Source organism: Anolis carolinensis, chromosome 3 (genome assembly GCF_035594765.1).
Source record: "Anolis carolinensis isolate JA03-04 chromosome 3, rAnoCar3.1.pri, whole genome shotgun sequence".
NCBI lineage: Eukaryota > Metazoa > Chordata > Lepidosauria > Squamata > Dactyloidae > Anolis > Anolis carolinensis.
The window spans coordinates 269,463,363-269,491,270 of record NC_085843.1 but is presented as its reverse complement, the minus strand read 5'-3'; the positions used below and the strand labels follow the sequence as shown (position 1 = coordinate 269,491,270).

At 42.8% G+C, this 27,908-nt stretch overlaps 1 protein-coding gene across 7 annotated transcripts in view; it reads left to right on the top strand.

The window, feature by feature from the left end:
* Nucleotides 1–246: 246 nt before the first annotated feature.
* tnik (TRAF2 and NCK interacting kinase) overlaps nt 247–27,908 on the top strand; it is a 328,667-nt gene continuing 301,005 nt past the window's right edge. For all 7 annotated transcript variants that reach the window (XM_016992005.2, XM_062977521.1, XM_008106033.3 and 4 more), the window contains exon 1: nt 247–893. In XM_016992005.2, coding sequence (XP_016847494.1) covers nt 837–893 — 57 coding nt within the window. In that variant the 5' untranslated portion in view covers nt 247–836. The remainder of the gene's footprint in view (nt 894–27,908) is intronic.

Below are 27,908 nucleotides of genomic sequence, written 5' to 3'. Positions count from 1 at the left end.
GGGACCCTTGCTGGAATGCCTATGTGTGTGTTTGTGTTGTAGTGGCAAAGCCCACCGCCACTCAACGCTATTGCCTGGCTCTCCCCCTCCCCTCCCCTCCCCCTCCCCAGAGAAGCAGAGGAGGCGCCGCCCCTCCCTGGCCCCCTCCCCTCCCTCCCAGGAAGCCTCCTCCTCCTCCTCCTCCTCCTCCTCCTCCTCCTCCTCGGTGACAGCTTTCTCTGCTTCTCCATCCGAGCGAGTGGCGGAGGCGAGGTGCGCCAAGGACCGCACAGGGAGTCGCCTCGTTATCCCAACCCGGAGGGAAAGGAGGAGGAGGCGGAGAACCGAGGCAGCCTCGCTACCCGGGCCAGGAGAAGCCAGCCATGCCCGCCTGAGAGGCAGACGCCCCCGGGCAGAGGCACCTTCCCTGCTCCGCCTTCCCCGGGACGGCGAGGATTGCGGTGCGTAAAAGTGCCCGGGCGCCCTCGCCTTTCCTTTCCCTTTCCCGGCGCCGGATCTCCAGTTTCTCCTCTCGCTTTGGCTGCCCTTTCCTGGGGGACGCTTGTCGGAGGACGTGAGCGTTGAAGGAAGGAAAGAAGGAAGGAGGAGAGGAGGAAGAGAAGAGGAGGAAGAGAGGAGGAGAAGGAAGAGGAAAGGGTGCCGCTCCTCTCCGTGGGCAGCCGCGCAAGCAGGGCGCATGAGAGGGAGAGGCTGGAGGTCTCCATACAGGGACCCTCGCTTCCCACCCAGGGCTTGCTGAGCTCGTGGGGCAGCAGGAGAAGCCGGAGCCCAAAGCCAGCGCCGTGGGTTTCTTTCCTGGGGCCGCGTTCCCTCGGTGGAGGAGCCCCACGCTCAACATGGCGAGTGATTCTCCAGCGCGGAGCCTGGACGAGATCGATCTCTCTGCCTTGAGGGTAAGGAGGAGGAAGGAGGGATTGGGAGTGTGTGTGTGTTTCTGTGTCAGAGGAGCCCCTCCCTCCCCCCACAACAGATGTCCCCCTTTCCCCCCAGCCAGCCTTTCCCTTTCCTTCCTGATCATCCGAGAACTTCCCAGATGGGCAAACTGCTCCTCTTGATAAACAGCAAAGGATATTTTTTGTTATTGACAGAAAGCCTGGAAAATGTGTGGGTGTTGCTGCTCTGAATGGAGGTGGAGAGTGGATAGAGCCCACTGGTTCTCCTTCACAGCAATAAAAATAATAATAAATAATATGGGGAAAGGGCAACAAGAGGGATGGCTCAGCCAAGCACAGCTAGGAAACAGCATCTGTCTCTAGGTCGCTCCTTCCTTGTTGTTGCCCCTTAATGGTGCCTTTCCTCCCTCTGTCTCCAATATATAATCTGAAAGGAGAGAGATGGAAGGTGCATTTGAATGCAAGGTGTTTTGGACATGGGCACCTTTTGCACGTTTTGAAGGTTGCTCAATTTAGCCCTTCCAAGCCAAGTCTTTTTTTGCCTTCCTCTCCATCGAAATCTACATAGCTGCTACAGTATTTGGAAAATGTGTCCAGGCATTAAATAAAAACAGTAAGGTTACATTTTAGATTAACCTACCCCATAACTCTCCTGATCCTTTTCCAAGTCTCAGGCTTGTTTGATAATAATATAAACAACATTCTCCGTAATATGTGGAAAGAAAGGTGGCGTGGAAATGCACACCCTGTTGTGCTGCTATTAAGACATGTCATGGGGTTATGTCTTAATGGTCATGCATAGCTGTTGTTGCTCAGTGTGCATGCATTTTGCAACCATATGCTCTGATGCAAGCTAGCTGGATTGCTATTCTCCCAGTGTGTGAAAGCTAAAGACTGTTATAGTGTCCATTTTGAGGGAATGGAATCACATGCACCTTTTTAATGATCTCTTCCATTCCTCTTGAAGGAGGGGGATGTACCTCCAGGCTATTTTAGCCATGTGACATGCTACATACATCACATTATGGGCTGGGGAGAATGAATTGAATCAGTCTTGTCACAGGCAGATTAGCCTGAATGGGTACTTTGCGTCTAATACCAATGTAATAATTACATGTGTGAACAGGGCATTGTAGGAATATTAGATGGCTTTTGTAAATAAATTGGGGCCATAAATGTGTTGATCTCTATTGTTCTGCTTATTATATTCTTCATTTTCTGACCTTCACTTAGAAAGCAGCCTTGTTTTGGTCCCTGTAGACAGGTATTCTGTATACCACACATGTAGGATCCATTTTATTTTTTACTAGAACTTCAAGAGTCACCAACTGAAGCAGGCTGGTAGAGCTCCAAGTTTTAAATACAACTCTCAGCACTCCCCATAAAAATGTATTTTTGGTCACACCTAGCTTTAAGCTTTCCTTGTTGCAATAGTCTAATAAGGGCACCTTTGATGATGGTGTCATTTTGTGGTTGTTGTTACCTAATTGGGAATAGAGATCCTTGCCAATGGATCACCCAAAGATCTACTGGTGGGTTCAGATGAACCATCTGCACACTCCTGCACTAATAATGACTCTGTGGGTGTCAGGTAGGATTGCTTCTCAGCCTTACCTGTGAATGGACAAGGGATTTAGCTTGAGAACTTTTACGTGCAAAGCATGTGTCCTGGCACTGAGCAAAATGCTATTACTCCTTTGCCTCCCTTTGGAAACTATTATCTCATTCTGGAAAATGCTCGAAAATGAAATCTTAGTAAACAAAATCATGTATATGAAATGGAGGAGGGTTTTCATTCTCTGATTGCTGATCTTTTCTGACTTGTTCCTTCATCTGGTGTGTTCGTTCATCCCCTTTTGATGACTTTCACTGATGAGATCCCATTGAAGTTGTGTGGGTTTGGCCTGGATTTGGCCTTGTAAATATGTGGAATAGTAATAAGGAAATCTACCTTTTGATATGTTTGAAAAGCACCTTTACCCCACTACAATGGTTGGCAACTCTTGCCAACCACTGCTGCTGTGTTTGTATTACAACTCCCATAATACAGTACTTGATTAAAAATTATGTTGACTAGGACTGGAGGAAGTTTTTGGCCCTAAAAACACACAGTTCTTCTCTATGTCTGAGATCAGAGGTGGTAGTTATAGTTTCAAAATACGTGTTTTGCCATGAGGGCATTTCGTAATAGTCATAACACGTAACATAACATAAAACGGTGTTTGATGTATCAGGACACACATATATCTCTTTGTTCTTGATTGTTTGTTTGTTTATCTAGTAAATTAATGGTTCTGGTTTTAAATAACCATGCCATTATCCTATTTGTCTTACTTAGTGGTGATGAGTCTGGTCCAGTGGAATTTGGGGCCATTGGGATTGTTTCTTGTAATCTAGCTACTGTTTATTGCATTACTGATCCTTATTCTGATATTGTCTGTTGATTCAAGGCAAACATTGGGGTGAGAAGATGGTCCTAGCCTGGGGTGGAGGAGGAAAAGAGTGTTTCATGCTGCTGGTACGAACACAGAGGACTGCTCTGGGATATTCTAAACCCAAACATATATTTATAGGGCTAGAATTTGAGTCTCCTTGTCGGGTGAAAAAGCAGGGTATAAATATATATATTTTTAATCATGTCAGAAGCGAATTGAGAACATACTGCAAGTCATTTCTGGTGTGAGAGAATCTGCCGTCTTTACTCAGGGGATGCCCAGATGTGTTTATTTATTTACAGTATTTATATTCCGCCCTTCTCACCCTGAAGGGGACTCAGGGCGGATCACATTACACATATAAGGCAAATATTCAATGCCATAACATAGAACAGAGACAGAGACAGACACAGGCAGGCACCGGGTTGGCCTTGAACTCATGACCTCTTGGTCAGAGTGATTTGTTGCAGCTGGCTGCTAACCTGTCTGCGCCACAGCCCGGCCTGTGCTACCATCCTGCTGGGAGATTTCTCTCATGTCCCCACATGAGAAGCTAGGGCTGACAAGCAGGAGCTCACTCCGTCTCGCAGATTCAAACCGCCAGCCTTCAGGTCAGCAGTTCAGCCAGCACAAGGGCATAACCCATTGCACCACCATGGCCCCAATAAGCACAATAGTAACAACAACAACAACAACAACAACAACAACAACAACAATAGAGTTTCCCTTTTTCTGTTTCCCAGGCATTTCAGTCTGTGATAAAAGAGTGGGAGAAGCAAAGGTTTGCAGTTGTATTTTTCTAATTTCCATGTTTTATTCTGCTTTTCTTAAGAAAAATATTTTGCTAGATAGCAACATTTAAAAAACCCACATTTTTGTTTAAGTGAAACACATTGGCCTATACCTCAATTCTGCTTCAATAAGTACTATGAGTCCCTGGTATCTGCTTGGGTTTGATGCCCAGATCCCCAGTCAATACCCCCATCAATGGATGTTTATGTCCCATAATGTACAGTTATGTAGTAAAATAGTGTTGCTTATATAGTCAGTATTCAATTTCAATCATCCATGGCTTGAATTTTAAAAAATACCCTGAAAGCAAATTTATTTTGCCATTTTATATAAGGTACACCATTTTACTATGCCATTGTCTATAATGGGATTTGAGCATCCACATATTATGGTATCCACAGGGTGTCCTAAAACCAAACTCTGGCCCACTGTATAAAATGGCAAAAGCAGGATTTGGTTTTTGGACTTGTGTGTGTGTGTGTGCTGAACATTTTTAAACCATGGATGGTGGCATCTGTTGATGGAGAATATATGGATATGAAGGACTGACTGTACATTTTTATTTAGAATCCTCTATATCTTTAAGACTCAAAGTAATGGATGATATTCTCTTACCACAGTGTAATACATAGCTGTAACCTTATTACTTACATCCAAGAATACAGGAAACTGTAGATCACATGGAATAACAGACAGATGGCCATTTAGCCTCTATTTAAAAACCTCCAGAAAAAGAAGATCCCACCACATTTCCATGCAGTATATTCCACTGTTGGATGGCTCTTACCATCAGGAGGTTTTTCTGTATGTTCTTCTATACTTGGCTGTTCTACTCTCATTGGCAGCAGTTTTCCAGACGCCCTTTCATTCCCCTGATACCCTGATCCTTATTAACTGGAGATACAGAGGTGAACCTGAGACCTTCTATATGCAGAGTATTTGCTCTACGACTGAGCTATGGAGCTTTTCTGAGACTGAGACTAAAAGAGCTTGTTTCCCTAGGCAAAGGCATGAATAAGGCAAGCATGGAAATTTGAACCATCCTGACTCAGTTATGGCTTTGACCTAGAAACAAATTTGTCTCCCACACTCATATAGAAGGCTGTGAATGCATAGACAGATAATGTAGCTCAATGGCCTTTTTATTATTTATGTTTATAACCAGTTTTCTTCTATATTGACTTTCATTATCCCCACAACATAGTTTATCTATACAGCAGTCCTGTGAAGTAAAGTTATTGGCCCAAGGTCATCCAGGAAGTTTGAAGGCTGAGTGATGACTAGGTCCTGGATCTTCTAAGTCTTAATGCAAAACATTTTAAAAGATATTCAAACTTCCTTCCATCAGCCTATTTGTTAAGCATAACAGATACTGAATCATCCCTCTTCTCCTTTAAAGAAAATTGGCTAGCTCAGTGTTTGTTTTTGCTGGATTCCTGGATGCTCTCAAGGCTGATGAAATATGCAAAATGCATGTAGCTGTAAAACCGCTTTAGGAGAGTGAGTGCACACACTGGCTTTTCTAGTTCTGGGTACTGGAAGGAAGGACTATAACTTAGTGCTAACAGAGCAGAAACCGGTGTACATAAGGTCTGGGGTTTAACCCCTGATGTTTTCAATTACAATGGATCTGCTAGCAGATAGGAAGGAGGTACACCTGAGATCTTGAATAGCTACTGGCAAAAAATTGACAATGTTAGATTAAATAATAATTTAATAATAGTAATAATAATGAAAACTTATTTGCTACCTTCCTGTTTGAGATGGGGCACAACATGGTTAAAACAGACAGATAAAGACACAACACTATTAAAATGCAGATCCCAAAATATGTACAACAAAGACTAACTTTCAGCTGATGAAGAGGTCCTCTGGGTGATGGTTGCCAGTTGGGTTCTGGCTGGTTGGAATAAGTGTTCCCCAGAGGACTTGAGTGTATGGGGCGGATTATACTGGAGAAGGCGAGCCTGTAGGTAAACTGGACCCAAACCCTGTGGGGCATTAAAGGTTACAACCAACAGTTTGTACTTTGCCTGGAATCTAATTGGCAGCCAATGGAGTGAATTTAATATGAGTGTGATGTGCTCACTCCTAGATATTCCCGAAACCAATTTGATCGTGGAACAAAATGCCTAATATATGGGACAGCATCTTATGAACTCTGGCAAGCAATGGGGTTCTATGTCTTTTGTAGTTCTGCTATGTAAAATGCTTTTCAGACTCAGGTTAAACATGGGACTTTTTTCTATTAATACAAAGCATTTCCCAGTGCTGAAGGCAGTCTCCAGTACAATGTAAGATTAGCTCCCTAAATCACTTGATAAATATTTTATTTGCTTTAAAACCAAGAGGCTGAAAGCAGATTAACAGAAAGGGTAATAAGAACCAGTACGACCTGATCTCTCAGGGAAATAGCCAGAGGCCTTCAGAAACCAGAGCCATATCTATCATTAGACTGAGTGAGATTGTTAGCAAATACCAGGAGGAAGCATCAAGAGGATGTAGTTGTGTTCCCCGGAGTCTGCCCTGGGTCATCCATGGTAGCCAGTGGTACATTTCGGATGAGGTGGCGAATGCTGTTCCAAATGCTGGTGTTGAAATGAAATGGTTGGAATGGAATGGAATGGTTTTGGAGAGAACCATCTTCTTCCCGCCTCAGACAGCAAAATGTTTTGGGCTGTACCTGTGTTTATGTACATTTGATATGTAAATGGATTGAGATGGCACTACCTGGCAAGTTATTCATCTGCCCTGCTGCTTTTTAGGAAAGAAGCCAGTATGCGTTTTGTGACCAGGCCCACTAAATTATTTCATTTTGAATGCTCAAGGGTATCTGCTTATTGTAAGCAATGCTTCCAGGGCATATTATTTCATAGTAAGACACAATATAAATATAATAAATAATAAACAAGCAAGCAAGTATAGCCTGTCTTCCACAGTACAGCTTACGTGAAGGCCAGAAGCTACAGCCTCAGTGACCCACACCGAAGGGAAGGGCCAGCATAACCCAGAAAGCTGCAATGACCTTACAGTTTATTCTTCTCTACTCACATGTTGCAAAATCTTTCCTTAAAAAGAACAAAAGAGAATAAATAAGTCTTGAATGTATCAGAGTGCATAGTTCAGCTCTGCTAAATTCACTGAGTACTTAACACTGATTGTTAAAGTCGCTTTATGTGGATGGCGGGGCAGTCCAATCATTTTGCACAGCCTTGCAATCAGAGATCAATAGTAAATTTTCTACTGACCACAAAACGCACAGCCAGGAGGTATTTTGTAAGTTAAACAAATCTTTGGTTATGAGGCAATCAAATCATAGAATTGCATGTCAGGTGTGGGTAATGGTAACAACAAATATGTCTCCAAACATATTGTGTCAGAAATGTAAATCTAATCCAAGCTATGCTGAAAAAATATCAAAATGCTGAACAGAAAGAAATGAAGTGGAATTTAAGGGTAAGATGTTTCCATCAGGTTTGATTTCTTACACTTTGTTGGAACAGATCCAGTCTCATGTGAGAGATATCCTGCTTTATTCTACGCAGGTTTCCTCAGAATCAGCCCTGGGGTCTTATCTCCTAATAAATCAGTGTAGAACTGCTTCCTTAAAAAATGTAATGAACAGTCTCTTAAGAAGAAGTGTAGATAAAATAGATAATACAGTTTCATTAAAATACAGCTTTTATCACAGAGCTTAGAAAAACTATTTTCGGATTACAGCAGGCTGAAAAATTCTGGGAGTTTTAGTCCAGAAAAGTAATGCTTGGACACTCTGGTTATAAGACAATGGTGGACTGTGTATCTTGCATGTAGAAGGTTGTAGGAATCTTCTTAATTATAAGCCTAGGCTCACATCTATCTATCTGTTTCCTTTTTATGCTAATCACTAGTAGCTCTCCATGGTATCGGACAGTGTTCTGTGTTCCAGGTACATTCAGGCCATACCTGGGCATATCTATAAGCGTTTAGAATGGGGTTGGGCAGAGAGGAGGAGAACCATTGTCCCCCATGACCTCCCCACAGAATGCATGGCTGCCTGTGATCAGAAGTAAGGTTGCATCACTTCCATTTCTGGGAATTGTTTGTGACCTAGATAGCCACACCTTCTTTAGGGATGTTTATTCCTTCTCTGTCTGGTTTAGCATATTTTGCCCTCCATTCAGTGTTCTGTGACCATTGATGAAGATCAGTGGGTCCCTCTTCATTTCTGCCTGACATTTGTGGTACGTCTGCCAACTTTGGGTGGCCATTGTCCTCATACTTCAGGCATGGATATCTTCCTTTATATGTAGATTGTTTCCTATTAGCAATAAAGCTATTAACTCATGGAGTATGAGTTCACTGTTGGTACAGAATAGAAATGGGGAGAAATGGTTCGTGTGCAGCTCCAGAGACTTTTCCAACCAGCTAAATACTTTCCAGATTTCCTGAAATCCCTCTGAAACTATGAACATGCCATGGTTGGTATGGGCAGAGTGCCCACATATGGGATAAAAGCCACCATGGAGGTCTCAGCAAGGAACCCCAGATTCCCTCCCAAAGAAGCAAACAGAAATTTGAAGAAATCACAGTGACTGATTTTCAGACAAGTACAATCTCTTGGTTTCTGAGCCCTCCAAAGGTGTCCACTCTGGTATATCTAAGAAAACTACTAGTTGTCTCAAGCTCAGTATTCAGAAACTTTGGGTCTTCATTCTGTGAATAAAAAGGGCCCTCCAAAATGGGTCATTGCTTCCCAACAGTCTTCAGTGGCTTGTGAAAAGTTTGGCCTTTTTGCATTAATTCCAGGCAATTTCAGACCTGCTCAGTGTTGGTATGGCTGTTATCAAAAGCTATTTGTTTATATTATAGCTCCTGCCTTTCAATTAAGATGAGATGCTTGTGTGCTAAACAGAATGTAGCTACTGTGCTCTTGCCAGTGCTCCATCAAATGTACAATCAGTTCCATTTGAATGGCAAATGTCTTTGAAATGGGGAAGATGTAAGATGTAATAATACATAATAATAAAAATATTTTATTTATTACCTGTCTCTCCTTATGGCTCGAGGTGGGGTGTAACAAATTAAAAAACAAAAATTGTCTAAACACGTACAAACACACACATATGAAAATTTATACCAAACACAGCAACAGGATTGACAAACTTTGGTAATAGAATGGAAATCAAAACTCATGATTGAAACTTGACTGAGTAGGCCTCCTGGAAGAGATTTATTTATTTATTTATTTACAGTATTTATATTCCGCCCTTCTCACCCCAAAGGGGACTCAGGGTGGATCACATTATACACACATAGGGAAAACATTCAATGCCCATATATGCATCAAACAGAGACCGAGACAGACAGACGCAGAGGCAAGTTAACCTTCTCCTGAGGGGATGTTCGATTCTGACCACAGGGAGGAGCAGCTGCTTCATCATCCACTCTGACGGCACTTCCTCATTCCAGGTCGTAAATTAGTTAACCTTGCCTCCCCACTTTTTTTTATAAGTGGTACCTTATTTCCTACTTGATAGATGCAACTATCTTTCGGGTTGCTAGGTCAGCAACGAGCAGGGGCTATTTTTTATTTTTAATTGACGGGTGCTCACCCTGCCACGGGCTGGCCTCGAACTCATGACTTCATGGTCAGTGATTTATTGCAGCTGCTCAACAGCCTGCGCCACAGTCTTCAGTTGCATTTTAAGTTCCAACAACTCATTTAGCTGTCAGATCTTTTCTGGCAGGTAATTTCACAGTTGTGGAGTGGCCATTAAAAAGGTCCTATGGGCGATAGTTGCCACTCGGGTTCTGGCTGGTTGGAGTAGATACCCTCCCCCCCCCCCCCGAGGACCTCAGTGTCCTAAAGAGCGGATTGCACAGGAGAAGGCAATCCTGTAGGTGACCTTAACCCAAACCATATAAGGCTTATATAAGGATATATACTGAGCTAGCTTTAACATTCACTTGTTAAGTTTGCCCCACTTTTCTCAAGAAACGGTTTATGAATAGTAACAGCTAGCCCTGTGAAGCAGAACTGGTGCTTTCCCAGTGCTTCTCTATGGAAAGACCCCCTACTTATCCTACTGGTCATATCAAAATTTTGCCCCAAAACTTGCCCTTGACAATATGTTCTGCCATAGATGTGGGCGAAATATCAGGAGAGAATGCTTCTGGAACATGGCCATACAGCCCGGAAAATTCACAGCAACCCAATATGTATTATCTTCAACCATATCTGTCTTCTGGGGAAAATATATTTTTAAATCTTTGAGACCCACTTTACAAACTGTAGACCTCAATTGAAGTCATTGTATACTCCAGATATCTTGCTAGAATATATTGAAATCTTCATTCATCATTTTTATCGGGTGACTTTAAATATTTAGGTAATTTCTTAATGCACTCTAGATGTTTCAGACCAGTGATTCCCAGACTTTGGTCCTCTAGTAGTTTTGGACAGCTTATCTAATCATCAGGAATTCTAGGAAGTGATCTTCAATAAGTTTGGAAAATACTGTTTTACATTACAGCTCCCATACACCTCAGAGAGCACAGCAGTTGTCAGGGATTATGGAAAATACAGGGCTATATCTAATATAGAATAGCTCATTAAATCAAAGAAAACGTGATAAATCAGCATGGATATTAAATTCCATTGCTTCAATAGGTCGGTTCTAGTTAGGACTAACAATTTGATTTAGGATACAGTCTAGTGAGGACCAGATTTCTGACTCTGACTTGGATTATGTGCATCCCTTGGAAAATGATAAGAAGAGCAATGGATTGCAACATATTAGCAATGCATTTGCAGCAGCTTTTTATTAATGAATGATGAAAACAACTAGAGGCTAGTAATTATTACTTTGGTATTAGCATCATTCCTAGAAGATCAATTAATAATTTATTACCCCTTCCAGAATTTTTCAGAAAGTCTGGTCTTAGAATAATTAGCACTCCCCTTGGAATAGGTTATTTCAACCCAATGGAGAAATATAAATAGGTTTTTCCCCTTGCTGAAGACTGATATATAAGACAGTGTTGAGTGTATCTGTACATATTTGTAAACATATTTTCTTTGTGTTTCTATGTGTAAGATGTCATTGCAAGTGAAATAATTTGTGTACTGTAACGTCCTTCATATCTTTACTGCAAAATTTCTGACACTGGAATTAAATGTATCCCACTTTGAAAGAGGTGTGACATATTGTTTATTTAATGTTAGGATACATGTATGGTCTTTGCTGAATAAGGCAAGTGCAAGTCCTGTATTGAGCTGGACCTTTGTCACCAAGCAGTGAAGTTGTAGAGTCCTTGTCAGCATCATGGCCAGACATTAGAAGCTCTCCAATGGCTTGAAAGAGTTCAGTGCTATTAGTGATATTGTGGAATATTATTTGCATTCAGTTTGCAGTTTGAAACTGGGAAAAGAAAATGCACACTTTGATTATCTTTGTTTATTTCTGTATGATACAGTATGCCCTTGATATCCACTGGGTTTTGGTTCCAGGACTCTTTGTGGATCCCAAAATCTATGCCTGCTCAAGTACTGTTATATACAGTGGAATAGTAAAATGGTGTCCCTTATATAAAATGGCAAAATCAAGCTTTACTGTTTGGATTTCTAAAAATTTTCAAGGTGTGGATGGTTGAATTCTTTGATGTAGAATCTGTGGATATGGAGGGCTGTCTGTACAACCCTTGGGAATTCATCACTTGTAGGCCTTGCCTTAGAACAGTGGTTCTCAAGCTGGGGTGCCCAGATGTTTTTGTTTATATTCAACTCCCAGAAATCCTAACAGTTGGTAAACTGACTGGGATTTCTGGGAGTTGTAGGACAAACATCTGGGGACCTCAGGTTGAGAGCCACTGCCTTAGAAGAACCAGTGATTATTCATATATAATTTTATATATATTGCCTGAAGGATAGTAAAAGGTAAAGGTAAAGATTTCCCCTGACATTAAGTTCAGTCGTGTCCGACTATGGGGGTTGGTGCTCATCTCCATTTCTAAGCCGAAGAGCCGATGTTGTCCGTAGACACCTCCAAGGTCCTGTGGCCATCATGACTGCATGGAGTGCCTGAAGGATAGACTTGGTAAAAATTGCTTCAGGGTCCAAATTTCAGGGTTGTCTATGGGGGATGCTAGACCCCCATTAACAAAAGGATTGGAATATTTCTTTTGTGTATTGTCTGCTGCATAATTTACCACTAATAAAGTTTATGTTGTAGCAGTTGTGTATGAGAGCAAAAGAACCCTTGGAGAAGTCTGAAACTTCTTCTGGAATGAGACTTATTCAGTTTCACCCTCCCCAACTAATTTGATTTTGATTTCCATTTTCACATCCTTTGGCTGTCTCTTGAAGGGAACACCTGTGACTTAATATCACAATATTGTGCAAATGATGAAATGATGCTTTGCATTCAGAAGAACCTTATATGGCCTCTGGCACCTTCAATTAAATGATCTTGGGCAATACTTTGCCTAGTATCCTGGAGATGCCAAGATCTGTCATGAAGAACATACAGGGTTTGGTTAGGAAGGCTGATGATCTGATTGCAAGATCATATGAGCTGTTTCAAAGAAAGGAGGTGCAATTTTTAGCAGAAGTTACATTTGAGTTATGGAGCAGTATTAATATTTATGTTTGGAAAATGATCTGAAATAGTGGCCTCAACATTTGGCAAAACAGGTGTACCTCTATATTTATGGTTTTCACTTTTAAAGATTTGAATACTCACACATTTGATTAACAATGTTGTCTCTAGTGGTGTGATTCTATGGCAGGCATAGGCAAACGTCAGCCCTCCAGGTGTGTTGGACTTCAGCTTCCACAATTCCTAACAGCCGCTGGGCTGTTAGGAATTGTTGTAGTTGAAATCCAAAACACCTAGAAGGTTGATGTTTGTCCATGCCTTCTCCATGGTCATCTTCCACTAGTCATGCTGGAGGACCTAGAGATTTATAGATTCTGTAGGAATCTCTTGACCCTCCAAGGCAATTCTGTGTTCAGATTCCAGTGAAAGTTCACCATAGAGCCATTCTAGAAGATTTAGAAATTCCAGTAGAGGTGGACTAAAATGATCAAAGTTCTGGAAACCATGTCCTGTGAGGAACGTCTTAAAGAGCTGGGCATGTTTTGCCTGCAGAAGATAAGGTTGAGGAGTAATGATAGCCATGTGTAAATATATGAAATAATGTCATAAGGAAGAGGGAACAGTTTTGTTTTCTGCTGCCCTGGAGACTACGACTCAGAGCAATGGGTTAAAATCACAGGAAAGGAGATTCCACCTGAACATTAGGAAGAACTTCTGACCATGAGAACAGTTCAGCAATGGAACTCACTCCCTTGGAATGTGGCGGAAGCTTCTTCCTTGGAAGTATTTAAACAAAGACTGGGTGGCCATCTGTCTGGAGTACATTGATTGTGCTTTTCCTGCATGGCAAGGGGTTGGACAAAATAGCCCATATAGTCTCTTCCAACTTTATGATTCTATAACTCAAATAATTGAGGTACGACCATGAAATAAGAGACAGACAACAAAATATGGAACAAAGGGTCATTTCTTTATCTGTTTAAACTGTGATCAAGAGCAGTACAAACTAATCTGGGGGGAGACACAAAGAAATAGATTATGACGGAGGAACAGTATCACCCAATGACTACCTCTTCGTCTACCTCTCGGGGCAGTCCACTTAATGGCTTACTGTCCCAGATTATCATTACTGGAAGGCCATTCCAGGGGTACTCCCTCCCAAAACCCAAAACTCTATAAGAGAAAGCAGGAATCCCCAGGTCCAGCCCCAAGAGGAAAAAAACCCAAGGTGCCTCCAAGCCCCGTAACTTGCAAGGGCAATGCCAGATATCCCCCTCCACCCCAAATTGAGGCTGCCAAGGTGAACACCAACAATGTTCTCCCCCCAGTTCCTGCCTCAAATTCCCCCAACAAAACCAGGGTATCCTCAATACCCTGCTTCAAATCGCTTATAAACTTTTTGTTGCCCAAAGCAGACAGGTGCACCCCATCGGGTCTGAAGAACTCGGACTTTCGAAACAGGAGCCATGAGGTGCCAAGAAATGGGGAGCATGCCCGGCAAGATGAGAGGGAAGTGGATGGAGGCAGAGGGAGGTGGATGAAGGCAACCACAGCGGGGAAGGAGTGCCGGAGCATGCCTCATGGAGCTACAGTGGTGCCACAGAGTCCCTGCAACTGTGCGCTGCCCAACAGGTGAAAAGAAGGCAACGGAGGCAACACCAGGCCCCGGCGCAAGGAGGCAAGGACGAGACCACTCTTGTGAGCAGGGAGGAAAAGAGAGGCACTGGGTGGGAATCAGCCTGGATCACAACAGAAATCCCCAGGCTATATCCAACCACCCCTGACTCCAAAACCTGACGGCGAGCTGGAACACAACCCTCCTTCATGCTCGTTGGATTAACAATTGAAGCAGGAAGAAGGGGCCAGCTTCATAGCCCCCTGCCCAGGCCCCTCCCTCCTGCTGAGACTGGTGTGGAACACCACTCAACAGTGTTAACTGGCCTCTCACAGGGGCTTCAGTTGCTTGCCTCCAGCCAAATCCTTTGGCTGTCAGCAAGGCATGTGTAGGGCTGACTGTAATTAGGAACTGACATTCCTAACTGTAGGTAATTCCTAACTGTAGTTAGCGGTTACCATTCCTAACTACAGACTATTCTCCAGGTATAAATCTTCTTTTTCAACCTGCCATATCACATTACTTTGCTGCTGCCAAATGTGACCTGAAGGCTTCTCAGTGAGCAACCACATTTGTTTTTGGTGGCCTTTTCATTTACTGTGAGATCACCTGCCCCTTTCATTGCCTCTTCAAGTGATGTGGTCTCAGGGATAAATGTGTGCATAGTTGGGGGCTTTCTTTGAAGCTTCTGCTGCCGCTGTTTATATAGCAGACAAGGCAAGCTGTTTTTTAGTTTCTAAATGAGGACATTCAAACAGAAGGGCAGATAGCCTCTGCTGTATGAGATCTAAACTTCAAAGAAACATCCTTCCTTGCCTTTTCTTGGAGATTAGCAGAAAATGACCAGATGCCAAACCCTACTGGGCTAAAATAAGCCATGCTGGGGATGGGTGGGTGGGTGATTTTCCATTAGAAACAGTCCCAATGCTGGACACAAAGTGGAGAAAGGAAGCAGAGATTTGAGCCAGAGACCTCACCAATTTGCAAATACAGTTTTCATTAATTTGTATTTGAATAATTTGACTAATTATTGCTTCTTTGAAAAGGGACAAGAAAGCGGTTGGCCTTGGGGCGGAAAGAGGGTTCACAAAGAGACGAAATCGTAATTCTGTTAATCCTCTGTTCCTTGGTTCTGTTTAATTACAAGTGTTCTGAGAGCAATTGCCATTTAAAACATTCCCCTCCATCTTCGGTCTCCCTTTTTCCAATCCAGCACCTGATTGTTAATTTCCTGTAGTACTCACACTTTGCCATGCATTCTCGTTTTGCCAAGCCCTTTGGTCTGAGTTAGTAAGAGCTTAGTAGGGAGCTGTGTAAGTAAAAAACAAATTAATACACGAGGTGGCCATTGCCATAGCAGCCAAAATATTTTTATATACCATAATAGCTCTGCTAATATTCCATTTGTTCTTCCACTTATAACTCAAGCAGTGGAGAAATGAGTCAAATGTCAATATTTTTAAGGATTATTATTTTTTTTTGCTACGTGACAGAATAGTTTTTATTGGCATCATAGAGCAGAGCGACTGCTTTTCCAGATTGGCTGTATGCTGCATGTCAATGCTGTGATGCAGAGTGGCGGATGGTGGTCTTTGGATTACTATAGACTTGCTGATGTGGAACATTGTAGAAATGTGATTATGAACTTGCACACAATTTAGCATATACGCCTTATGCACATAGGTGCAAGGTAATTTTATAGACAATTCTTTGAATAATACTTCATTTTTGTGCATGAAACAAACTTTGTGCACAATGTAAATCACATGAGATGCAACATACAAGGACAGGCTGATTTTTTGTGGCCGTTAAATTTTCTAGAATATTTTTAGAATATTATATTTAAAGTTAAAGTAAATATTAAATAAGTAATATTTACTTATAATACTATATAAGTAACATAAATAAATTTAAATACATTAAAAAAATATTTACCAGCATTTTGCTAGGATTTTCAACTTTTAGACTACCAGTGAGCAAAGAGTAGCTGTGAACTGTGTGTAGTTTCTCAAGAGCAGTGGTTCCCAACCTTTTTTTGACCAGGAGCCACTTTGACCAGGGACCACTTGAATAAGGACCACTTTGACCAGGGACCACTCTCCAACATGAGTATCAAATGGGTTAGGAATCAGTTTTTGGTCAACTTTAGATTCGGTTTGGTTGCTGTTTCAGAAAATTGAATTGGATAAACCACATCAGGCCTAGTTTCTGATACAGAACATATCCCATCCAGTAGTCGCCATCTGCTCGCCCACTGAAAACCATATTTAATAATCTAGGGCTGATGCCTATCCAATGCAATGGTCAGCTCTGTGGAAAGGCGCATACATAAAATAAATAAATAAACAGGAAGGAGGTTCATGGACCAGATTTTCGTTCTCGCGGCCCACTGGTTGAGAATCACTGCTCTAGAGCCCTCAATGTCCACTGTGCCCTTCCTCCAAATTTTAGCCTGAAAAACAAATTTTGCTCCAGAAATGTTTTAGAATAGCCAATGGTAAGGAATAGTGGGAGTTGCAGCTCAGCAACGTATGGAGAGAAAGAAGAGAAGATTTGGGACCCCAAATGCAAATTTAGGTGGTCTCTCTGGTGTCTTCTGTCTTCTAGAAAGATTCTTATAAAGAATTCTGAGGCTTGTTCTCATCTGACAAATTGCTATATTTTTAAGAAAGGGAGCACATTTGGGAACTCTTAATAGTCAAGATTTATGTCTGAATTTATATGAGATCATAAGTATCCACTCATGCTTTGTAAAGCTAAAGCTAATTGTAGATTCTAGCAAATCAGGAAAAAGACTGTATAAGACTGAAGTTTCCCATATCAATAAAACTTTGTCAGAAGGCTGCAAATTATGTGATCGTTGACACCAGACTGTGCAGTTGTAGTGGCTTCCTGGTCTTACTTGACTTTTCAGCTTGGAACTCTTTCAAACATTGGCTACTTTATACCTTTCCAATATGCAGTTCAAGGTATAAAGTGTGCTGTGACCAAGGTTATCTATAAGAGTACCTTTTTGCCCATGACATTTCCTGCCCGCTAAGATCATCTGTTAGGAATTTGCTTTAGATCCCCTCACAACCATCAGAAGTAAGAATAGAAAAAGTAATCTGTTTCTAGCCCATATCTGATTTTCATAAGTTTATTTATTCATAAATCTGTTTTTTTTAAACTGATAAGATTTTTCTTTCAAAAACATTTTTATATGAAGCTTTCCTGGAAAACACAATTTTCCCTGATTTTCTATGCCTTTTTTGTTAACATATGTGCTCTTTTATTCTCTCTTGTTATTTGTAAACTCAAAACTACATTACAGATTTGTGCAAATGTAAAACTCAAGGAGTAATCTGCATTCTTCAAGGCTTTGGGCTATGACTCCCAGAATCCTCCAGCCAGCAAGCAATCATATCGGGTTGGGAGTCAGAATACAAATTTAACTTTCTCACAGTCTGATTCTAATCTGCATAGTATTCCAGCAAGTGTGGATTAGATTAGTCTGCTTTGAAATTTCCCTCTATACTTCATTGGGGATCCAAATGGTTGTGACTCAGTTCTGGGACCTTCCCAAAACAGCCCCTAAGTCAGGGCCTTTTAAACTTTTCCAGTCAGGACCGCTTTCTGCTTGAGAAATTTTTATGTGACGCCAGGTATATAGGTATATAAAATAGTTATAAAATTCTAACATTTAGTGTTAACAAATCAGGCCTGTTCAAAAGTCTGATTTTTGTTTATATGAAGTACAACTGATTGGCATCTTCTGCAGAGTCTATTGTAAACACTGTATAACATATTTGTGTAAATCTCTAAGGACTTTATCAGATGATCTTTGGGCTCAGAGTCCCATGGAGGCCATCACATGATGTAAGGGCACTTCCAATGCAATTCTGTGGCACTTTTTCCTAAGTGTATAGAAACAGAGCCTAAAGACCATCTCCAGGAGTAGGGTGTTGCCTCACTTCAAACTAGAGAAAGTAGGGAGAAGACGGAAAGGCGCAGAAAGGACATGGGATGGCTGGTCATCCAAGAAGATGGGGAAAGATGGTGGGGAACAGAGTAAAATGGTTCCTTCCACTTTCCCCCATTTTCCTCTTGCCCGTCTGATGAAGTCTTAAAACAGCCACTAGGTAATATTCAGAAAACCCTTTTCTGTTGCTAATTTTTTCAGGAACCCAAAATTGAGCTAAGGGGGCCTCATTAGGGGTCAGGACCCACATTTTAAGAAGAAGTGCCCTAGATTAAATCATTCCTTCTTCGTATGGGGTTTCCTCCTTGCTCAGCTCAGCACAACAGTTTGCATTGCTGACTGAGAAGCAAATTAACAGGCCAAAGAAAATTCCTCATGCTGAGTATACTATATTCAGTGCACGTATCTGAAGCAATCATGTGAGAATTCAGTCATAAAGTGGGGAGCATTATTTTGTGAGCTATTATGTATGCTAGTAATATTGTGAAGTTAGTGCACATGGCAAGGATGGATAAAAAAAACTGAAAACTGGACCTCTGGTTCCCGCAAAAGCCCAATATCTTTCATTTCATAATTTCCAACACTCACTTCCTTTTCTCGTACAATGATATCCTTGTAAGTAACTTTGTCAGTGTACAGTGTGACCCCCATATCCACGGAAGAAACTCATATCCATAGTTTTATTGTTCCTGAACTTACCATGGAAACATGAAACTGTGGACAATAGCAAACATTATTTAAATGAATGACTTCCACCAGAAGTTATCACAGAGTCTCCCTGGAAGATTACAAGAATTTCTAGGGAGGTATCATTTAAGGTGGGTTCTCTAGTGGAAAGCTAACTCTAAACTACATAGTTTGTTTTTTTACAATAAGAAAATGTAAGTGCTAAAAGTATATGAGACTAGTTAGCTATTTAACAAATATGCTTGTTAACGGCTTTAAAACTCTCCTGTTTTAAATGCTAAACCAATTAAAAACCTCTCCCTAATTGGGGCAACATAACCCATACCTAAATACTTTAATACACAACCAGTTTCATTTAGTAGTTTCAGTTACAAATAGCACTTTTTCCTGCTATATTCCTTTCTTAAAAGCTCATTTGGGCTTTACCACCTTAAATAATCATCTTCCCATTTTTGAAGATCTGTATTAATGGATGAAGGAAAGGATAGACTAGTATGTGGAGTAAACTCAGATATCTTGAGAGTGAGTATGGGCTTTTCTTTCTTCAGAAGAAAAAATGACTTCTCGTGATTTGAATGACTAATAGGAAAGCACAAAAGATGGCAGCAGGATGTGAAAAAAATTCCAATGTACATGAAAGAAGAAGTAATAAAACTACAGCAGAGCTTTCCAAACTGAGTGTCATGTCAGGTTGCTATGTTGGCTAATGTGTATAACAGAAATCTCTGAGCACGTGAAATAAGAAATAAAACATAGATTTAAAAAATATAAATGAAAAATAGTAATGTGATATATTGTGTTCCCAAACATTTCACTATTGCAATGTAAGGGACGGTCAACCTTCAGTTTGCTGGTAGAGCCAAATTACTGTGTTGTAAAATGATGCATATCTAAAAAGTGTGTCACGAACATGAAATGTTTGGAAAGCTCTGATAAGGCCTTAAACTCATGCTTTAAGAATCTGAGAAGGCCAGAGTGTAAATTACTGTATATACTCAAGTATAAGCCGTCCTGAATATAAGCCAAGGCACCTAATTTTACCACAAAAAAGCTGGGAAAACATTGACTCAAGTATAAGCCGAGGGTAGTAAATTTCAGAAATAAAAATAGATACTAATAAAATTACATTAATTGAGGCATCGGTAGGTTAAATGTTTTTAAATATATACATAAAATTGTAATTTAAGATAAGACTGTCCAACTCTGATTAAGTCATTTTTCTCATCTTCTTCAATGTAAATGTGCTTACATGTCCTTTTAATAATAATAAGTAAAATGATAAATGTAATAATAATAATAAAATACAGTAAAATAATAATGTAATAATAGAGTAAAATAATAAATGTAATTTCAATAAGATCAGAATGTGTCAATAATTATAAAAATAGAGTAAAATAAATGTAATAGTAACAATAATAATAGAGTAAAATAGTAAATGTAATACAGTAGAGTCTCATTTATCCAAAATAAACAGGCTGGCAGAATATTAGATAAGCGAAAATGTTGGATAATATGGAGGGATTAAGAACAAAACCTATTAAACATAAAATTACATTATAATTTTACAAATTAAGCACCAAAACATCTTATTTTACAACAGATTGACAGAAAAAGCAGTTCAATACACAGTCATATTATGTAGTAATTACTGTATTTACGAATTTAGCACCAAAACATTGCAACATTTACTAGAAAAACATTGACTACTACAAGGCAGATTGCGTTGGATAATACAGAAGATTGAATAAGTGAAGCTTGGATAAGTGAGACTCTACTGTAATACAAAATTAATAGAGTAAAATAATAACTGTAATAATACCAATAATAATAGAGAAAAAAATCAATGTACCATATAAACTTGAGTATAAACCGACCCAAATATAAGCCAACCAGGACCCTCACTCGAGTATAAGCCGAGGTGGGCTTTTTCAGTCCTAAAAAAGGTCTGAAAAACTTGGCTTATACTCGAGTATATACGGTAGTTAATGTTTTCCAATATAAGTCTCAAAACCTTCAGACCAATGTTCACGAGTTGTAGTACAGAAAAATAATGGTTTCAAGCATGTTGATATGTTATCTTTGAGGGGTGTGTAGTTTGTAAATGATGTTGGGGAATCCACTGTTGGGCCCCTGAACCTGGCTGAATTCCAACTCCCATTGACCCATCCCAGCTTGTCTGGTTCTCAGGGATGAGGGAAATTGTAGACCAATAATAATTGGAAGGTGTGATGACCCATGGGCCTTGTAGTCCTGCTCAGGACATTGTAATCCCTGATGAAGAAGAAAACTTGGGTTTTTTACCTTCCCAGTCAGAATTGGAATCTTCTCAGCCAGATCTTTCCCAGGCAGATCTGGGAACCTTGCACCTGCAAGAAAGTTGTGTCCCAGAAGTATGTCAAACAAACCCAGAGCCCACATCTCCCGTGTTCTTGCGCCGTGAGTTTTGTAAACAACAGAGGGGTTTGGAAGCAGCTTCGCGCAGGAGTGCTAGAATTGCAGCTAAGAATGTAGCCAATTAAGACTGCTTTCCGTGAGAATCTTTAGGGAGTCAAACATCTGGTCCCAGAATTTAGCTTTCGTTTCTGGTTCCCAGAGAACTGCTTCGGCGAGAAAGTTAGACTCTATATAGGTGTTTTACCCGCGTAGTAACTTCGCGGAGTCAATTCGTCAGCCTCCGGAGCGAGTTGTGTCTGGACAGCGCGCTCCGTTTCAAGCCTCGTTCCTGCTCAAGCCTTGCCCTGCTTTCCAGCCTTCGCTCCAGTTTCCAGCCTTTGTTTACCTACGGACCTTGCTTGTTTTCCAGGACTATACCTTGCCTTGTATCACGGATTTTACCAAGTTATTCCACGGACCTTGTTCTTGTTCCTTGTTACCTTGTTCCACGTTTTAAGCCTTGCTTCAAGTATCAAGTTATTTCCTAGCCTTGCTCAAGTTTATGGACTAAAGGACCTTGTCATCTCCCCTCACTTTGCCTGGCAAAGTGAGTGTTTCGGTTATTGGATTACAACTTTGGAACATAATATTTCATATTGGACATTGCTTTTTTGGACTAATTTTGACCTTTCCTGAAAGGTCTGCTTCTGAACTAACTTTTACATTTATTTTTATTAATCTTATATATTTCCTTAATAAAGATATTAGATAGAATCTGGCCTCTGCGTATGGTTATTGGTGCTCTGTAGCCTGGGTCGTGACAGTTTGACTCCGCCCCCCTAAGCACCAATTAACCTCGGCCAGAATGTCTACCGGAACCGTACCTGGGCCGAGCGGCCAGCCGATTACCTACACCATCGACAAGGATGAGGTGGATCGAATCCGTGATAAGCTCAATGCCCAGGATGGAGAAATAAAAGGTTTGAAGGAACGCGGAATCCGTCTACCGGCCATGGCGTTGCCAACCAAGTTTACTGGAGAAGCTTCTAAGGTTCATGTTTTCCGTCGCCAATGCCAAGCTTATCTAGAGGCCCGTGCTGCCGAATTTCCCCAAGAAGACATCAAGGTGGCATGGGTTTACAGTCTTCTAGACGGGCCAGCGGCCAACTGGGCGACGGCACTGTTCGACCAAGCCTCTCCACACCTAAGATCCGCGCAACGCTTCTTGGACCACCTTAAAGAGACTTGGGGAATCGAGGACAATTTGGAGGCAGCCGGTCACAAACTCCGTCACCTCTTCCAAGGAGACAGACCTATGTCTCAGTACATAGCCGAGTTCCGAGTGCTGGCCCACAACACCGGCTGGAATGATGTAGCCCTCAGAGGACAATTCCGGGAGGGTCTCAACATCGAAATGCTGGAGGAAATCTCCAAGGTGGATCCTCCCCAGACCCTCGAAGCACTCATTGATCAATGTTTACGGGCTGAAGTCATGATTGCCAACAGGAAACAGTGGGTTCGAGGCCAGAGCGGTAGAGCTGGGGCAAAACCCCCCGCTCCCGCCAGCGTTCAGCCACGTCCAGTGTGGAGACCCCCACCACCAACCCCATACCCCAGAGGAAGCGAGGAGGTGCCGATGCAGTTGGGCAACGTGCGTCCCAGATTAGATGCCGCCGAGAAGGCCTGTCGTCAACGCTTAAACCTCTGTTGGTACTGCGGGAACGGGGGCCACTTCGCCAGAGAGTGCCCAGCCAAAGGGAAGCCCGCCGCCCGTCTTGCGGCGGCGTCCTCCACGGAGACGAAGGCGTCTGAGCCGGCTGGCACACAGCCGGCGGGGGAAGCCAACGACCGGGCGTAGAGAGGCTCGCCAACCCGGTCAAAAAACCCGTTCAAGAGCCGCCAACCGGGGTCCTGTTCCTTCTCGTGGTCACCTTATGGTCAGCAAAAAGGGGACCCGTCATGATCCACGCCATGATAGACTCCGGAGCCACCAACAATTTCATTGATAGAGAGTATGCCGACTCTCTGGGATTACAATATCATGATTTCAAGAATGCCCGTGTGGTGCAAGCCATAGACGGCCGCCCCCTCAAGACGGGCCCCGTAAGTCAGTGGTCGGAACCCACCAGGATGTGGATAAGGGAACATATGGAAGAGATTTCCTTCTTTGTTACCGAGGTTCCCCATTTCCCTGTGATTTTGGGAATTCCATGGCTGACTCTCCACGACCCAAGCATCTCCTGGTCCAACAGAGAACTGCAGTTTGCTTCACAGTACTGCCAAAACCATTGCCTTGTAGCCAAGGTCTGCCATGCCACAGACACCGAGCCCATCATCACCCTGCCCAAGAAGTACTCCGAGTATTGGGATGTATTCAATGAAAAGGAAGCCGAGAAATTACCCCCACATAGACCTTATGACTGTGCCATTGACCTGGTGGAGGGGGCCCCGATCCCGCGAGGGCACCTATACTCCCTGACTGAACCAGAGCAAGAAGCTCTCAGGGAATTCATAGAGACAAACCTTCGTAAGGGATTCATTAGACCCTCTCAATCCCCAGCCGCCTCCCCAGTGATGTTTGTGAAGAAGAAGTCAGGGGAACTACGCTTGGTGGTGGACTACAGAGCATTGAACAATATCACCAAGCGGAACAGCTATCCCCTACCCTTAATCTCGGATCTACTGGATCGGCTTCGAGGAGCCAAGGTTTACACCAAGCTGGATCTTCGGGGGGCTTACAACTTAGTTCGCATCAGAGAAGGGGACGAGTGGAAGACCGCCTTCCAGACCAAATTCGGATTATTCGAGTCCCGAGTTATGAATTTTGGATTATGCGGAGCTCCCGCAACGTTCCAGCATTTTGTCAATGACATTTTTCAGGACTATCTAGATAGGTTCTTGATAATCTACCTGGACGATTTTTTGGTGTTTTCTAGATCACAATCAGAACATGAGAACCACGTCAAAATGGTGTTACAACGATTGCGGGATCATGGACTTTATGCCAAGTTGGAAAAATGCGCTTTTGATCTACAAGAGGTAGATTTCCTTGGTTACCGTATCTCGCCTCTAGGGCTCTCCATGGATCCAGCCAAGGTTTCAGCAGTATTGGAATGGCGGGCGCCAACTAACAAGAAAGAGGTGCAGCGTTTCTTGGGGTTCGCGAACTATTACCGCAAGTTCATTCCAGATTTTGCCCGCTGGTCTGACCCAATCACTAGCTGCATCCGTGGAAAACAGCCCTTCCGCTGGACTGATCAAGCAGAGAAAGGGTTCCAGCAACTAAAGAAATTATTCACGTCCCAGCCAATTCTACAGCACCCAGATCCTGGAACCCCTTTTGTTGTGCAAGCGGACGCCTCTGATGTGGCAATTGGGGCTGTACTCTTACAACCGGTGGGAGACCACCTTCATCCCTGTGCCTTTTACTCCCGTCAACTAACCACACCAGAGAGAAATTACACCATTTGGGAAAAGGAACTACTGGCCATAAAGGCAGCTTTTGAAACTTGGAGACATTGGCTAGAAGGGGCCAAATTTCCCATTGAAGTCCACACTGATCATCGAAATCTAGAACATCTAAGAACTGCCCGCAAACTAAATCAGAGGCAGCAACGTTGGGCTTTGTTCTTTGAACGTTTTAACTTCCAGATTCATTATGTGACCCCAGCCCAAACCAAGCAAGCAGACGCCCTGTCACGTAAACCGGAATACGCTGCAGGACGCAAGGAGACCTTTGAATCCCAATTACTACAACCCGAGAACTTTGCCACGCTCACAGTGGGGAACACCAAATCCACTCCCATTGGTTCAACTTCCTCTACTCCAGGACCCATCTGTGCTCAAGAAATCAGGGCTAGTCAGCAAGCAGATGCCTGGGCGCAGGACCAACTTCGCCAAGGTCTGCATTTTCCCTTTTCGCTTAAAGATGGACTGCTATGCTATAGAAATCATGTTTATATCCCACCCGGACCGGGCAGGGAGAAAGCGCTTCGTCTGTGTCACGACTGCAAACCAGCAGGGCATTTCGGACTATTTAAAACCATGCATCTGATCCTAAGGGATTTTTGGTGGCCCAAGATCCGCAAAGATGTGGAAAAATATGTCAACACCTGCCCAGTATGCCAGCGCTCCAAGATAAGAAGGGAGAAGCCCTCAGGGCTTCTGCATCCCCTTCCTACCCCATCTCGGCCATGGGAAATAATTTCTGCGGATTTCATCACTGACCTACCACCTTCCTGTGGATTCACCACGATCCTAGTGGTGGTGGACCTTTTCACCAAGTTAGCCCATTTCATTCCCTGTGAAGGTCTTCCCACGGCCAAAGAGACTGCAGATCTATTCCTTCAACATGTTTTCAGACTACATGGATTGCCCAAGAGTTTAGTCACAGACCGTGGATCTCAATTCACCTCTCGTTTTTGGAAGGCACTACAAAAACTATTGGGCATAGACTCTCGCTTATCTTCAGCTCATCATCCCCAAACAGATGGGCAAACGGAGCGCACCAATGCCACTTTGGAGCAGTATCTTCGCTGTTATGTAAACTACCAACAGGACAATTGGGCTTCTCTGTTACCACTGTCAGAGTTTGCCTATAACAATGGAGTTCAAGCTTCTACAAAAGAAACGCCGTTCTTTGCAAACTACGGCTTCCATCCACGTTTCTTTCCCCCTGTCATTGAAACTTCAGAAGTTCCCGCAGCAGAGGATTGGCTGCAGGAACTCACAGCGGTACAACAACTTTTGCTCCAGCAACTAGACCAAGCCAAGGAGGACTATAAACGCCACGCTGACAAACATCGCCAGCCGGGCCCCGAAATCAAGGTAGGAGATCGGGTTTTTCTGTCCACTCGCTTTCTGCCCTCCCACCGCCCTTGCCGGAAGTTAGATGCCCGTTTCATTGGCCCCTATCCAGTGGTGGCGCAATTAAACCCCGTGACTTTCAAACTCCAACTTCCGCGTTCAATGCGCATCCACCCAGTGTTTCACCGCTCCCTGCTCCTTCCGGCGGATGGTGTGCGTCCTGATACAGACCAACCGGCCCCCCCTCCTGTTTTGATGAATGGGGAGGAGGAGTTCGAGGTTGAGGACATTTTGGATTCTCGCTTTCACCGCCGCCGCCTACAATATCTCATTGACTGGGTGGGTTTTGGCCCTGAAGAACGCTCTTGGGAAGACGCCTCCACAGTCCATGCTCCTGATCTAACCCGTCGTTTTCATCAAACCTATCCCGCCAAGCCGCGACCTCGCGCCTCGGGGAGAGGGCCCCAGTTTGGGAGGGGCCTTGAGGAGGGGGATAGTGTGATGACCCATGGGCCTTGTAGTCCTGCTCAGGACATTGTAATCCCTGATGAAGAAGAAAACTTGGGTTTTTTACCTTCCCAGTCAGAATTGGAATCTTCTCAGCCAGATCTTTCCCAGGCAGATCTGGGAACCTTGCACCTGCAAGAAAGTTGTGTCCCAGAAGTATGTCAAACAAACCCAGAGCCCACATCTCCCGTGTTCTTGCGCCGTGAGTTTTGTAAACAACAGAGGGGTTTGGAAGCAGCTTCGCGCAGGAGTGCTAGAATTGCAGCTAAGAATGTAGCCAATTAAGACTGCTTTCCGTGAGAATCTTTAGGGAGTCAAACATCTGGTCCCAGAATTTAGCTTTCGTTTCTGGTTCCCAGAGAACTGCTTCGGCGAGAAAGTTAGACTCTATATAGGTGTTTTACCCGCGTAGTAACTTCGCGGAGTCAATTCGTCAGCCTCCGGAGCGAGTTGTGTCTGGACAGCGCGCTCCGTTTCAAGCCTCGTTCCTGCTCAAGCCTTGCCCTGCTTTCCAGCCTTCGCTCCAGTTTCCAGCCTTTGTTTACCTACGGACCTTGCTTGTTTTCCAGGACTATACCTTGCCTTGTATCACGGATTTTACCAAGTTATTCCACGGACCTTGTTCTTGTTCCTTGTTACCTTGTTCCACGTTTTAAGCCTTGCTTCAAGTATCAAGTTATTTCCTAGCCTTGCTCAAGTTTATGGACTAAAGGACCTTGTCATCTCCCCTCACTTTGCCTGGCAAAGTGAGTGTTTCGGTTATTGGATTACAACTTTGGAACATAATATTTCATATTGGACATTGCTTTTTTGGACTAATTTTGACCTTTCCTGAAAGGTCTGCTTCTGAACTAACTTTTACATTTATTTTTATTAATCTTATATATTTCCTTAATAAAGATATTAGATAGAATCTGGCCTCTGCGTATGGTTATTGGTGCTCTGTAGCCTGGGTCGTGACAGAAGGTCACAAGTTCTTTACTTCTTCTTTTAACAGATTGTTGCAATAATGACTTCTTGCTGGACTGGCTCTATAGCACGCATAGCCTTTGTTTCCTCCCCACTTTTATTCTAAGACGTTCAAGAACTCTGTATGTAGTTTTTTCCTGTGCCACCCTTTCATCATTACAGTGACCCAGTGAGGCAGGTAAGCCACCAAGGTCATCCGTAATAACCTTAATGATGGAGGAAGAGAAAGAGAAGCATGTCATTTATTTATGGTCTATCTTTTCCTCATCCCTGGAGATGAATATGACTTAC